This window comes from Clavelina lepadiformis, chromosome 4 (genome assembly GCF_947623445.1).
Source record: "Clavelina lepadiformis chromosome 4, kaClaLepa1.1, whole genome shotgun sequence".
NCBI lineage: Eukaryota > Metazoa > Chordata > Ascidiacea > Aplousobranchia > Clavelinidae > Clavelina > Clavelina lepadiformis.
This window is the reverse complement of record NC_135243.1, coordinates 21915288-21929685: the sequence shown is the minus strand read 5'-3', so window position 1 is coordinate 21929685 and position 14398 is coordinate 21915288. Positions and strand designations below refer to the sequence as shown.

General features: G+C 35.1%; 2 protein-coding genes across 3 annotated transcripts; both read right to left on the bottom strand.

Annotated features, from left to right (window-relative positions):
* On the bottom strand, positions 1 to 5789 carry LOC143453044 (uncharacterized). The gene is made up of 12 exons (XM_076954195.1): positions 5543 to 5789; positions 4874 to 5003; positions 4653 to 4729; positions 4332 to 4446; positions 3297 to 3484; positions 2945 to 3097; positions 2327 to 2499; positions 2166 to 2220; positions 1493 to 1777; positions 1252 to 1383; positions 783 to 1056; positions 1 to 502 (listed from the first exon to the last, which is right to left on the bottom strand). The coding sequence occupies exons 1-12, from the start codon at positions 5663 to 5665 to the stop codon at positions 207 to 209; spliced, it is 2001 nt and encodes a 666-aa protein (XP_076810310.1). The 5' UTR covers positions 5666 to 5789; the 3' UTR covers positions 1 to 206.
* A 1778-nt stretch (positions 5790 to 7567) lies between these two features.
* LOC143453146 (uncharacterized) lies at positions 7568 to 13060 on the bottom strand. Of its 2 annotated transcripts, none has more exons than XM_076954311.1 (6): positions 12920 to 13060; positions 12080 to 12193; positions 10582 to 11854; positions 10191 to 10293; positions 9784 to 9973; positions 7568 to 9633 (listed from the first exon to the last, which is right to left on the bottom strand). In XM_076954311.1, exons 1-6 carry the CDS (start codon positions 12981 to 12983, stop codon positions 8132 to 8134), a joined length of 3246 nt encoding a protein of 1081 aa, XP_076810426.1. In that variant the 5' UTR covers positions 12984 to 13060; the 3' UTR covers positions 7568 to 8131. The 2 variants fall into 2 exon arrangements, with proteins under 2 accessions (XP_076810426.1, XP_076810427.1); XM_076954312.1 differs by having other exon boundaries at positions 12080 to 12190; positions 12920 to 13058.
* Positions 13061 to 14398: the final 1338 nt, after the last annotated feature.

Here is a 14398-nt window from a genome sequence, read left to right as displayed (position 1 = left end):
CTGACTGACCTTTTCTAAGAAATCCAAAATGAATAATTGCAAAATATGAAGTTCAGGAAAACAGTATTTACTGTAAGTCCGAAAGATGTGTTTACAGCTGGTCAGATTAACACACACGTATAGTGAGTCGATATTTAAAATCAAATGTAAAGGTAAAAGTATTAAGATATTCTACTGTAAATATTTTAATGAGGTTCATAGAGATCTTAAACACCGAAGTAAGCAGCAACCAATATTCCTACATGGAAAACCAACAAGCAAAATGCATATAAACACAAGCTGGAATGGTCAACCTTTCTAGCTATTTCTTTCCAGTGTTCTTGCATTTCTTCGTCTTCCCTGTCCCTTTGAGACTGGTTGGCGTGAGTAGAGATGTGGTCAATCGTCTTGGACATTGCGCAGGAAACGCTCCGTAATTCGAACAATATTTCGCTAACCACGGATAAATGGGTAATATTTTGCTGGTTTGATTTGCTTTGTGCTGTGAAATTCTTGTGACGGTCTGGGTATGATTATGAAAACATTAGATGTTGATACAAAACAAAAGAGACAATCATTCCCAAAACACGTATTGTAGAATGTATGTGGAAGCCCGGCATATTGCATTAGTTCAATCATTTGATTAAATATCAAATAAAAAAAGAGGATAAATTTACATCCAGACGGAACAAGCAACTTTTAATCAATAAAAACATTTGTAGGCCAAGGTGCCGTAATATTCAACAACACTAACTTGCTTTAAGTAAGTAATAAAAACGAGGAATATTTTGACTGGAACGTACCTGGCTTTATGCTTACACCGTTACCATGTTGTTCAACATATGCGGAAAGTGTATTTTTGCCTGAGGTTGTAGCTTTAATATTCATTCCACTTTGGGTATATACCGTAGGAATGATTTTCTTTTTGTTAGTTGTTATATCAGAAACGGCGCCGTGAAAGGAGAAAATCTGATTAGACTTCATATGATGGGTGTCTGTAGTTTTCGCTTTTGAACCGACGAAAGAAAGAGTAGAAAGTTTTTCTCGTAGCCAACGAAGCCAGTTTGTTGCTGGACGCTGTTGGAAGAGCAATATTATTATATTTGTTTTCTTATAACTCTTTGGGCTAAGCAAGTGCATTTGACCAGTAAAGTGTAACTAATGTTATTTTGATGTAGTGTTGTTAGTACTTTCATCAAAGCGGTCCAATACAACTGTAATACGTTGAAACTGGAACAATAATCTACAAGTATCATAGTTAAATATTTTAACCTCGAGTGGGCGTTTTTGATGTAGCTCTGTGCTTTTACATGCGTTAGAGTCAAGTGCATCGTAAATACCAGCAATTATTAATGCAAATTTTATCCAAATTGGAATTGCGCTTTTCCGTATCTCATGTTCACCCTGTAAAAGAATAATTGTTTGGTTTTAATAATTCCATCAGAGTTAACCATGCTGAAACTATCACTTTAAAAAACTTCACAACCAAGTTATTCTCTAAACAAAAACTTACCGTCATGTCATTTTTTTCTGTGATCATTGCCACTGGCATGTGATGCAAGTATAACACCAAAACAGTCATGATAATGTTAAGTCCTAACTGCGCCATGCATAGAACAAAATAAAGCCCGAGGTAGGGACCGGTAGAAGCGGGAAACATGTCACCAACCGTCAATAAAAATACCATAAAGGTGAGTAAAATTGTAATTTGCAAGCCAATGCGTTCTCCGCTGTCGGGCGGAAGATAAAACCCAAGTAAAGATATTGTGGTCAAGAGTAACGCAGGGAAAAGCATGCTCTGTGAATTAATGTATGTTGATTAAACGCGATACAGTAATATGGTTCTTCAGCAGATCACTGCCGGTAAAAGTGAATCTGATAGTGATTCCTTGTAGCGGTGTGATAAACGAAAACTCAGCGAAGTCTTTTTTGCACTTTGCTGAATTTTCTTCATTGATGTTAGTTACTTTTCTTTTATACTTTAGTATTGTAGACTTATTTATAATTTTTAGTTTATTCTATTTCAAATGATTACAGTTATTTGTGTTTTTGTGTGGAATATTTTAAATTTTAGTTTGTTAATCACAAAATGATAGCAACTTTTATTTTTATAGAGTACAGAATCCTCTAAATACTTGTAGAAGTACATCGGTTGATAACCATATGCATATTTTTGCTTATTTTACCTGAATATAAAGTGCAGAATTTCTTCGTAGTTTGATGGTAAACCTTATTTGTGACCTATAAAACAAAACAATTAAATTTCTGATGCTGTTTTATCCTAATTTCAAAACACAGTTTTTCTACAAATGATTCACACCAATAAAGACAACATGGTTTTACGTACCAATGAAGATCTGTGTTTCTTGATGGGGCAACGTCTTTAACTTTTTCTTGTGGGTTCATATGATAAAAACGACTAATGGCTTCTTTTTTTTTTTTGTCTTTTTTCTCTCCGTTTCCGATATGCCCATTAAAATTTTCCTTCGTATCGTTTTGGTCGTGATTGCTTCGTTCACTCTGCAAAACTTCTCCATAATATTCTGATTAAAACAAGGAAAAATGACATGGAAGAGTTTAAATAACGAGGAACTTTTCAGTTAACCAACTTTTTTGCTCAATTACAAGCATAATTTAACCTATTTTCGAATATGCAGTGTGATTTTGTATACAAAACGTGATTGATACCGTAAGTAGTGTCTTTAAATTTACATATTTTGATCAATATGTTAGTATAAAAAATTGCTGCAATTTTTGTACACAATATATATCAAAAAATTTTAGTGGGTTAAATGTTTTTTTCATTATTTTAGAATCTTCAAAAATTCATTAGATAGCAAGTAAAGCACGGTAAAGTACTTTACAAGATGTGAAATAGAAAATAAATGCGAGTGCAAAAATAGGCAAGAAAATGACCAAACTATAGGGTGACTTGACCCATCTACTATAATTGTACAAAGTGAACCTCTTTTTCAACACCAATTGATTCTAGAATCCATTCCCCGTTTCGCGATGAGTAGAGTTTAATATCTTTGCTCATTTCATCCGCCGTGCGGCGTGACATTATATCTAATTTGCTTGTGGGAATCGTCCAACTCAAGAATGTAAACGTACATGTCTATATATATATATACAGTAAGTTAAAAAGCAAAATATACTTCGTAACGTTCTTGCATGTTTGTGTGCAATCAAGATTTATTCAATGTTTGTTATGGTCACGTAGGCTATTATATTCAAGATTTATTAGTCTTGTAAACAATAAAGACAACATAAACGAGCCACTATATTGACTTTTCTCGAACGCAATTCCCACTCACTTGCGAGTCAAAAGGAAAATAGGCAATATTGACTCCGCATGTTGTCTCAAATGCTACTGGTTCAAAATAACTGATCATGCCTTTGTAATTAACAATGACATAAGGAATACGAGGAGAATAATCTCGACCTCCGGTTTCTTCATAGGCGAGAAGATCCGGAATCCACATTGAAGAAGATGGAAGCCAAACTAAAGTGGTTGTCAGAGGTTTTATCTTAGTTTTTGTGAAGAAGGATGAATATAAATAAGCATATTTGTAATTCAGGCGCCAATTGTACGTGATTGGAGCAAAATTAAATTTTAATAGCAAACTTTTTTAAATGAGATAATTTGCCTCACGTTTATGAATTATTAAATAAGATCTCTTTGGGTTGCAAAGCTGTATTGTATTGTAACGGATAACAGTAATATGCTTTTTTTTCACCGTGTTTGGTATAAATCATTCTTATACATATGACCAATATTAAAGTAAGACAGAGTAAGAAAGGTAGGACCAGAAGCGACCGTTTAATTTGTCCTTGTAAACTTATTCACAAAATACAAAAATACTACAAGTTGTTTCGTTACAAGCTTATTTAAAACTTGTTTTTGCGTAGCTTTAGTAACTTTTAAATTGGAATTTACTTTGATCTTTGATTTTTAGTTTTTGATTTTCAATTTAATATTTTAATTTAATTTATTTTTAGAATATAAAATTTTTATATTCTAATTACAGTTTTGATACGAGCGCGAAATGGGCCTCACCGAGTCGACGGTACAAGAATGAAGTTATATGGATAAGTTATTATTTTGTAGCAGAAGTTTCAGATTCAACAGTTTTCTATTAATCAAGAATTTCTACCTTCCTTTATGTACAACTTTTCCAACTTTCAACTCTGATATATTTGCAATGCGCCAGCCGGTACCTTACTGTGCTGTACGGTACATTAGCAAGCGCAACATAATTTAATCCAGAAATTTGTTAAGTCGATTTTCTGACTACTATAGCTTAAAAGCAATCCTTTAAAATAGTAAAAAAGTTTTGACTTTCACTTACAATCGGTAATTCCTTCATAGTCTTTTGGATCCCATTGAAAATATTGGTCTACCCAGACCACACGATAGCGGATCATGCTCCTTACTACTTGGTCTTTCTCGTTCATATCTAGTACCTTGAAATCAAAAATTGTTAACAGCTTATTAAAAATGTCTATAATGGTGCAGTCTAGTTGCAGTCAAGTTACGTGTTACGCATCATGGTATTTCTGTTCAATTGCTTTTTTGTTTTATTTTATTAGCTAATTATTATGATTATCAGGATTATTGTTATTATTAACAGTAGTTACGGTCAAATGTTTTACAATGTTCACTGTTGTACCTGCATATATGTGATGTCTATGTAAAGAAGAACCGCATCCGTGTGATTTTTGACTGGTCTCATTGATTTGTCATAACCTGTGACAAAAGATTTCCTTTCGCTTAATAAGCTTAACAACCTAGATAAGCTATTTTTTTTAGATTTTTATAAACTTTGACCGCTTAATTTTCAAACCATAGCACATTGGTCAAAATGCTACTATAACTCGTACAGCAAATTACTTTGTACAACAAATAAATCCCGTTTTAATCTTGACATGGCGTTTACTGTCGTCGTGTTATGGTGAGAGCGCTCTCTTTTGATCTCATCTGTAGATGCTGACGATGAAGAAGTTGCGCCTAAATTGGAAACCTATATAAGAAATTTTTGACGTTAGTGTAATACATCAAAATAAAAATTGCTTATTTTAAACCGTATTTTTCCGGTATTGTTAGAAAAAGATAGTCTCAGACAACAGACGATTTGTTTCGGAATTTCCATTTTACCGATGTAGGGAAGTTTGTTTTTTAACTTTTTTTTGCCAAATTGACGATTACAGTTGTAATAAGCAGACAATGATATCAGATTTCACGAAAAAGGGTAAAATTGTAAAACTGAGTACAAAATATAAATGAAAAACGATTGTATAGATTTTATTTTCAAACGGACGACGAAAACAAATTATAGGTAGTTATAGTTCGCAATTTTGGTAACTACACGTTCTCGGTTTCACGTTACTACATCAAGAATTACCTTATTAAATTATGTTTTAATAACTCTATTTACCTCTGTTCAAACCTCAGACTGAGTGTATTAAAGTTTATGGTTTTCGCCGACAACACCCTTGAAAAAAATTTTGGTATAAAAATTTTATGCAAATGCAATATACTGTAGGTTCAATTTAAATTTACCTGAGTCAATCCACTTAACCCAACTTTTGCTGCTGTTTTGCCTTTTCCGTGCGTTGTGTGGAGACAACAATAAATAATTGCAGTCCACAAAATCCTTTCTTGCAACATGAAAAATATTGTCATTTTACTGAAATTTCGAGTGTAAACATTCCTAAAAATAAATGGGTTTTTGATCTCGCAAGACTGATCAGAGTTTGAAAGAATTCAAAACTTTCAAAGTTTATTTGCCAAATGCTTGAGAAGCTGTTACTAGATCTTACAAACAACAAGACTGTTTACTTTGTTGACTTTGTACAAGATTTGTTTTGAAACTTTGTGAATAATTTATTACAAAATAAACCGACCAACAAAAACCTAACGTCATGACTATGCAGTGAACTACACATCTGCATTATTTATGCTGATGTGGGGACAGCGGTGTTTTTTTGTCAACCGACGTAACTACTCTGCAACTGAAAATATGCACTTTCAATCTACCGTAATCTACCAAAACCATCTAATCTAAACTAAATTGGCAAAACATAATAAATATAATACAAATCCATAATTCAACCATCTAATCTACCAAAACTTACAGAGAGCTTAACCATGTCTAAACTCAAACTCAATGTTCGGAAAGCGAAAATAATAAAAAAAAATTACAGTAAAAACCTAATAGTCGTAATATTAGGCTAATCCAATTTAGTTATCAATTTCAGGATTTGTGCATACTTATTATATTACTCTGCACACTAACTCCGCTAAAACATTCCATCCCATAAGGTTTATAACAGCGTGATATGCTACAGCTTAATTCCAAATAAATTTTTGCTCCATTTAGATTTTTTTTCTTCAATTTTTTTCTTAATCTTATATTGTAAGCTTAATATTTGCTATATATACAATTCATACAAAGCAACTTAGTAAACATATAATAACAGTATTTAAAGCCAAAAGGTTTTGCACATGTTACGCCGTAAATTACTTTTGAAATTACTACTGTAAATTACTCTCCCAGGACTGTTACTGTAAATTATTAAAACATAGAAATTCTTGACATTACAAGTAAACGATATTTAACAGACACATCTTGATGCGTTATAAATTGCCCAAATTGTAAAAAATGCAACTTTTATGTGGGTTTACTGCCAATTTAATGGTGATTGCAACGGCATTTGAATAACATTTGCGTATTAATAAAATCTTTCAGCGTTTCGGCTCTATTGATTTTTTCTTACCGGCCGACCATGACACACAAATCACAGCATTTTTTTGCTTTTGCTAAATAGTTTTTACATATACGACTTAATTGTTGTCAAGTTTTTTTCATAGTGTGCAGTAGGTCATGGATAAATAATAATTCAACTAAGATTTTTCGCTTTTTGTTCTTATAAAAACTGCAACTTTTTATTCGTGAGTATTTTTTACCAGGTCATGTTCCTAAAAATTTTTATTTCTCAGTTCCTAAAGATCAGTATGAATGTGCGTGTGCCGAAGACGTATAGACCCTGCCGTTGATAATATAGTATTTTATATCAATAAAAGTGCTTTGTTTAGGTCAGATATTAATTTTAGTTGTTTTCTTATGACTTCATACGTCATGGGGCTCTTTCCTGTTGGAACGTTATATTTTAAACGGATAATATTAGTATGAAAGTTTGCCTATTTCAGTTGACACTGCCCATAGTACAAATTGCAACCAAATACTGCTCAATGTGAACACGCTGAACTGTTCCAAGAACTAGGGGCTTCGGGACCAGTTAACTGCATGAAAGAGACTAAAACATAACGTCATTGCTCTTGTGCCCGTCTTCGGCGTACGAGACAAGAGGACATTTTCGATATCTCGTATGTGGAAGATTTTTTCTCTTCCTGCTCTTAATGCACTGCTCTGGTTTTGCAAGAGTTTTGGAACACAGTTAAAAGCATTGTTGATCAGCATCAGAACTGAGAAAGCGTTTTGCTTTAGGCTCCAGGACATCAGATTCCATTGTTAGGCCGCGTGTTTACAGAACTAAACTTGAACATCAAGCAGCAACAATAGCCTACACTCAAAAATACAAAATTTTATTTACAGATAAAATCAGAAAAGCACTGGGTAAACGTGAATTGTTAAACCTAATCAATATAAATGAATATAAACTATATAAATAATTAACTATAATGCTATTATATATATATATATATATATATATATCATAATAATTATAAAATGGCAATTATAGAGATAACGTAAAAGATTTAAAGAAGACAATTAATTAATGAAAGAACGTGATTTGTTGCGTAAAAAAAGGAAGAAATGTTCAAATGGTGTGGATATTCCCGCCGCAGTCTAATCAGACTATTATTATGATGTCATAATACAACATACGTTACGTTTGAATCTACTCTTTATGTTATGATTCACAATTACGTTGATCATGAATATGATGAAATGCGACCATTCTCAAAAGCTAATCAGGTCACGTAAAATACGCTGTGAAATAAAATAATCAAAGTTTTCAAAAAATTCGTAGTTTGGAAAAATAAAGAAGATTTGCTCCTACTCTGTAAAAGATCTTGATTTGAAATTTCAATCTTCACCAAACAAGTCTTGTTCGTAGGATTTAATTACATGGTCGTTGTTGTTTGTCTGTCCCAGCCTTTCGTTTTAAAGCAGGCTTTGTTATTAACAGAATTGCTCTCGAATTCCAGAGTTTCTTTTGGCTTTGTCTGAGATGTAAGCATATTTCTGATTCGATTAAATTGTTTCTTGCCTTTCTTCCACATGAAAGGAAATACGTCGGAGTAAATCAATGGATTTACAGAACTGTTGATAGGAAGAAGTATTATGGCGGAAACAGCATAAGCTATCGGATCAAGTTCAGTACCAGACAAGCTGACGAAAGTCATGATACAAATTGGAAGCCAACAACAAAAGTTTGTCGTTACAATGACGGCGAATTTTTGGTGAAGCTTGTTAAAACGTTTTGTTCGGTCATCTCGTTCTATAGCTTTGGATTTTTTCTGCAGATTTGTCCTAACATAAATCGCAGCATATGCACTTGCAATGTACACAATTGCAATAAAGTTAATCGAGATAATTGTGATGGATAAAGCATTGAGAGTGGTTAGATCTCCCCGCAACTTGTAAAAACGTGGCATGCAGAGGCCACTGGCGCTATAGTAACCGAAATATCCTCGTATTAAAGGGGCGTGACTAGGAAATGTCGTCCGCAGAAACTCTTCCAAAAAGTACCAATCCTCTGTTGCATGCAGCGTCTCGTTCAATCCTCCTAAGACTGAACTACGCCTGGAAAACACCTGCAGTTCAAACAAAGTGATTCGGTCGCTTGGAAAATAAGTGTTGTTGCCCCATATCCACATTTCAGAAATCATGTTGGAAGACTGTGACGCGGCCAATGGTAACAGGGCCACTAGAAACGCGAAGAACCACACAAAGATAAGCCAAATTAATATAAAACGTTTTCTTGCATCCTTAGCTACATATGGCCGGTATATGGTATACAAGCGAAAGCTGGTGATACCGACCAGTGTCAACAAGGAGGCTTCACTTGATACAACGGAGAAAACTCCAATGGCGGTACAAGTAGCGCTTGAACGCCAAGCTTTGTCTTCGAAACAGTACCGACCTGAAAAAGCTACCGAATGGGCAATGATTATAAGTAGAACTAAACCCATGAGGAAGTCGGCAAATGAAAGATTCAATATCAAAATATTGTTTATTGTTGACAACGAAGACGGACTTGTACCGTGACTACCCTCAGCATCTGATACCAACTTCCGCATTGTTCTACTAAATACGGCAACATTACACACCAACGCTAAAGTTGTCATTATCCATATAATGATTCTCAGTGGCACCGAGGTAATAAGTTGAAATCTGGATGAAATGGCGCTATCTTTAAGAATGTCGCTTGGACATTCGTCTGACTGGTCTTTGCAATCCGAAATCCCATCAAGTACTTTGCGTACTGGTACAAAAAGCGGATCGCCGCTCTCACAGTAAAAGTGTGTCTCTGAAGTACAGTTGGCTTCGTCTTTTTCGTCCACGCAATGAGAGATACCGTCGCAGTACAGGGAAAGAGGTATGTTGACAATTTTCTTTGCCTCTTAAAAAGATAGTGCAATGTAATTAAACAAAATACATAACACGTAAAACTTAATGTTGATCTTGCCAAATGCAAATAACAAACTAATTTACAAGCATGATTTCTTTGTTCGTATAATGTGGTGAATTGATAATTGCGAAAAATACCTACCACCGTAGTAGCCAATGGACCCAGCATCGCAAAAAAATCTGTGCGAGCAATAGATTTCGTCTTCCCCGTTTGAACACGTGCTTATTCCATCACACACTCGTCTGCTTGGCATATCAAACATACCACAAGCTCTGTGTGGTACGTGATACTTTTCACTTGGAAAACTGGAAGTTCTAGGTGTCTGCCCCATCTCAAAATCCAAAATATGTAAAATGTAACGACTTTGTAAACTTTTGTAATCATGCGAGAAAGGTTACAGTTTACATCAATTTTTGCCAAAATATTCAGCTTCCGCTTGGTTTGAGTCATGACTCGTATTGTTGCAATAGCCCTAGACGTTATATTACACATACTGTACAGCTTTGCTTGACTTTATACACAAGGAAGCAATGAGCTGCACAACCTACCATCGTCAAAGTTATTTTGTCACACTGCGGCGGCTTGAAGGAACAGTTTGCCTTTTCGCTACATTCGTCTTCGTAAGCATAACATTCAATGATACCGTCACATCTGCAAAGTAAAGCACAGTATATTAACGAGTAAGATCTGAATTTATCGCTGTATTAAGTTCGTAAGTTTACGCCTATAGTCCATAAGCTTGTTTTGAAAAGATGTTTCTGTTCTAACAAAATTTGAATTAATGTTGATTTGTAATTTCTAACACCAACTAATTCAAACAACTAACGTCCATGAAAAAAACTCTCGCCATTTCTGTTTTATATCATTGATAAATTGCCGAATGTAAAAGTGTTTAGAACGCCACGACTAGAGTCGATTTGAAACACATTATAAATCTACCTGGTAGCATAAGGTACAAAGTTTTCTCGTAGGAACAAGGCAAGAAACCAATCGTCTGAAGTGTGGTCGAATATGATGTCTGGTAGAAGATTGCACTGAAACATTTTCTCTCCCGAATTAGAATTTAGAATTCTCTCCCGCTTCTTGCCACAAGCGCTCTCGTCCAGCCGGGAAATAGGACAATCAATCACTCCATCGCACACTTGGCCCTTGTTGATACACAACTTATCATCGGCGCAAAAAACTTCCCCAATGTCACACAATGTTGATCCTGTTCGTGTCATTACGTCATACCGAACGCTCTGGCATATTTCTCTGGATATGTTCGAAGTTGTGACTTTTTCAGAGCACAAGCATTCATCAGAAAGGTCGGGACAGTCCACAACTCCATCGCAGATCTGTTTTGATGAAACAACTGTCACTTCGTCCAAACATTTCGCACAACGAAAGCTTCCGTTTACGTAACAAACATCTTCTTCAAAAAGACATGAAGGTACGGGATCTCTTACAGCAAACTGAGGCAGATTACAGTACTTATCATTTTCCCGATAACATTTAAATCCTGTCAAAGAGGTTACATCATCTGGGCCCGTGGGACAGTCGGTACTACCCAGACATGTACTTGACCAAAGGATGCATCTCTGTCCAGACGTCTGTGGACAGCGTAACATGACGGGATCCGTACAGCTTTCTATCTCATCACTGCAGTCTCCGCAGTGGTCGATTCCATCGCACAGGTAAGACTTTGGAATACACCGACGACCGTTAAAGCAAGTAAACTCAGCATCAGTGCACGTACCGTTAACAGATCCAGGCAAATCTTCGTCGCTTTCATCTAAGCAGTCAACAACTTGGTTGTTTCTCCAAGATCGCGGAATACATCGCCCTCCAACCACACACTTAAACTCCACGTCAGCAAGGCAATCCAGTTGAGCGGTTTCGTCCGCACCATCTCCGCAATCGTCGACTCCGTCTCTTATGCGATGCCTTAGGATGCAACGACCTGATGATTCACAAAGAAATTCGGTATCTTTTCTGCATTCGGGTAACGTGATGTTTTGATCTTCGCGATCTGGACAGTCCGTTTTGTTATCTTGGATCCATTCTCGCGGGATGCAACGTCCGGATGAGCATCTGAACTCGGATAGATTACACTCGTTTAACCTTTCTTCTTCGTCACTTCTATCATCTACTAAGGTGGTGTTGCAATCATGTTTTCCATCCATGACAGAAGATCTTAAAACGCATATCCTGGTGATCTTGCAGGTGAACTCTGCCAACCAATTTCAAAACAAGTATCATGAATTACAAACTGGTTACGCATTTCACTTGTGATAAACGCAATCGGCTTCTTATGGCTGTATATATATACCTTGGAGTGTAGCAAGCATACAAATCACTAATTTTCAAGCATAGGTACACTTTACAGCGTTTTAATACCAAGACTACTAACTTAATTTCAGAATAACTAACAATATTCCTTTTGCAGAGAACTAACCGTCATTTTGTCTGCAAGGCAAGGGAATTCCACCGTGGCCAAATCCTATTCGAGTGATACAGTAATTGACTTTTTCAAAGGATATTTCATTATCCGTACACGCAAAAACTTCTGCTGATGAAAACAATGCAGTACTCATTGCATGTGGTACAGTGGTAAGTATGTTCATAAATATATTAATTTTAACAATTTTTGTCGCAGTAAAACTTTTGGTTAACATAAATTTACTGTAATATTGTAAGCAGAGGTGGGCAGTCGGTACTTTGAAAGTACCGTCGGTAACGGTACCGGTACCGGTACTTGGCAAAAAATGTACCGACGGTTCAGGTGTTCGGTACTACTTTAAATAAGTATGTCGGTACTTTGTCGGTACTCGATACCGGTACTGTTTTTGTGAAAGATGCAGCTGCAAATGCAATGTTTGCCGCTATTGTGCCCCGGTGAAGGTTACTCCAGGTCAAAACATATGTGACGTTAATGGTTTGCAATTTTACTTGACATTTCTGAATTAAAAAAGATCAACAGAAGCTAAAACTAGTGTTAAAGGTTAATTAACATGTATTTTTAAAAACATACTTGTTACAATTTTGAAATTATCACGAGAAAAGTACCGAGTACCTGGACCGATTGAAATTTCTTGAAAAAAAATAAATCCGTACAGAGATTTGGTACTTTTTTTAATAGTACCGACGGTACCGGTACGGGTACCTAAAAAGTACCGCGCTACAATAATTCGGTACCCATCACTAATTCTGCCCAACTATGAATCTAAGAACAAAAACATACAAATTGAAGGTATTTGCTATAATTCAGTACAGTTTATTATTATTTTGAGAGTACCTTTTTGACATAAGATTATTGAAAGAACAGCTAAGCATGATACACATTTTTTCAGAAATTCCATATTTCTATAGTGTATCCTCTTCTAATCAAATTCTGAATGCAGCATATAGTGCGTAATACCTATAGATCCAAGCTGATCTACGTAATAGATAATACCAAACTTTGGAATTAATACCATATTACCACAATTTTTCCAAATAATTAAACAATTTATAAACAGTTTAAGTTTATAATTGAATTGAATAATAATGTGTAATTAATAATTGAAATAACACTTGCTTGCAATAATTTTTTATCTTATAGTTTTCTATCATTTATGAAAACGTAGCAAAGCTAGTATAACTGAATTCCAATCATTTTACACGATAACATTTTCTTATGTAAATTCGACTTCCTTTCTTCAGAAAATAAAGACGTAACTGATTGCATTAAAATGTCGTGAAAGAATCAAATAAACTGTTTGTTGTTGCTTAATTCCTGGCAATAAACTGAGCAAACCTGTACATTCGCTTTGTTCATACATGTGGACAGTTTATTCAATGACGTTTATGATCAAATGTGAGTTAAATAAAACGCAGAACTGTAACACTTCATCAATATTAGTGCAAACCAGATCGAAAAACGTGATTAGAAACTTGCCTGACCGTCTGTATCAACCATTGAATCAAGCCACGGTAAACGTGCTGTTTGAAATATTTGAAAAATTCTTTTTTACATCTTTACAGCAACATCACGTATTGTTTGTTGGAAATGTTTTTTTGTGTTGCTCCTAATCGATGAACATTACCTACGTCAGGTAAGCGAAATCTTTGAAAACCTTCAGAAAGTTGTAATTACAACATGTCAAACATTTGTCACACTATATAAGTATCTACATATGGGGTATCTACCATAAGCTCATATAAGCAAAAGAATGAACGTTTTTATCCCAGTATAAACTCTTTCGGTTCTAGCCACTTCGACTTTGCTGCAGTTATTCTTTTCTTTCTGCCTTGTACAGGAGAACATATCTGAGTAGGTCAGTAAATTCTCGTTACTGTCATGATTGGAGACGTTTTGCTGCGAATTACGTTTTGCCGTATGGTGCTCTAAAATATTTCGACGTTGTTATGCCACGTAGCTCTTACCTTAATCACAATTCGAGCAGCTGCGATCGACACTGCTTTGCGCTTTCGGATGTTACGTATTCCATGCAGTTCCGTTATATGTCCTAGGCGTTTCTGAAAAAGTCAAGCCATGCTTTTCATACTGCAAAAATGTACAGTAAGGTCTATAATGAGTTTCTTTATTAGACTAAACAGCGCTTGTATCATCATTTATAAACATTGTTTATAAATGATGACTGAATGCTTACTAAAAATAAAAATAAATCTGTGTCGTTGCGCGAAATGTTTATGTTGTTGCAATATCGTGTATTCGTGTGACAAACGCAATGCGCAGTGAATTAGTTTAAAAAGTGGGATACGTTATCGTGTA

Bases quoted from the DNA above. Each gene is read 5' to 3' on its own strand.
- LOC143453044 (XM_076954195.1), bottom strand. From the start codon at position 5,665: ATGACAATATTTTTCATGTTGCAAGAAAGGATTTTGTGGACTGCAATT. The intron at 4,730-4,873 runs GTAATTTGCTGT...CTTTTGTCACAG, and splicing joins GGATTTATTTGTTGTACAAA to GTTATGACAAATCAATGAGA. The intron at 2,221-2,326 runs GTACGTAAAACC...TTTGTTTTATAG, and splicing joins AGAAACACAGATCTTCATTG to GTCACAAATAAGGTTTACCA.
- LOC143453146 (XM_076954311.1), bottom strand. From the start codon at position 12,983: ATGGAATTTCTGAAAAAATGTGTATCATGCTTAGCTGTTCTTTCAATA. The intron at 10,294-10,581 runs GTAGATTTATAA...TTTACTTTGCAG, and splicing joins TTTGTACCTTATGCTACCAG to ATGTGACGGTATCATTGAAT. The intron at 9,974-10,190 runs GTAGGTTGTGCA...TTGGATTTTGAG, and splicing joins ACAAAATAACTTTGACGATG to ATGGGGCAGACACCTAGAAC.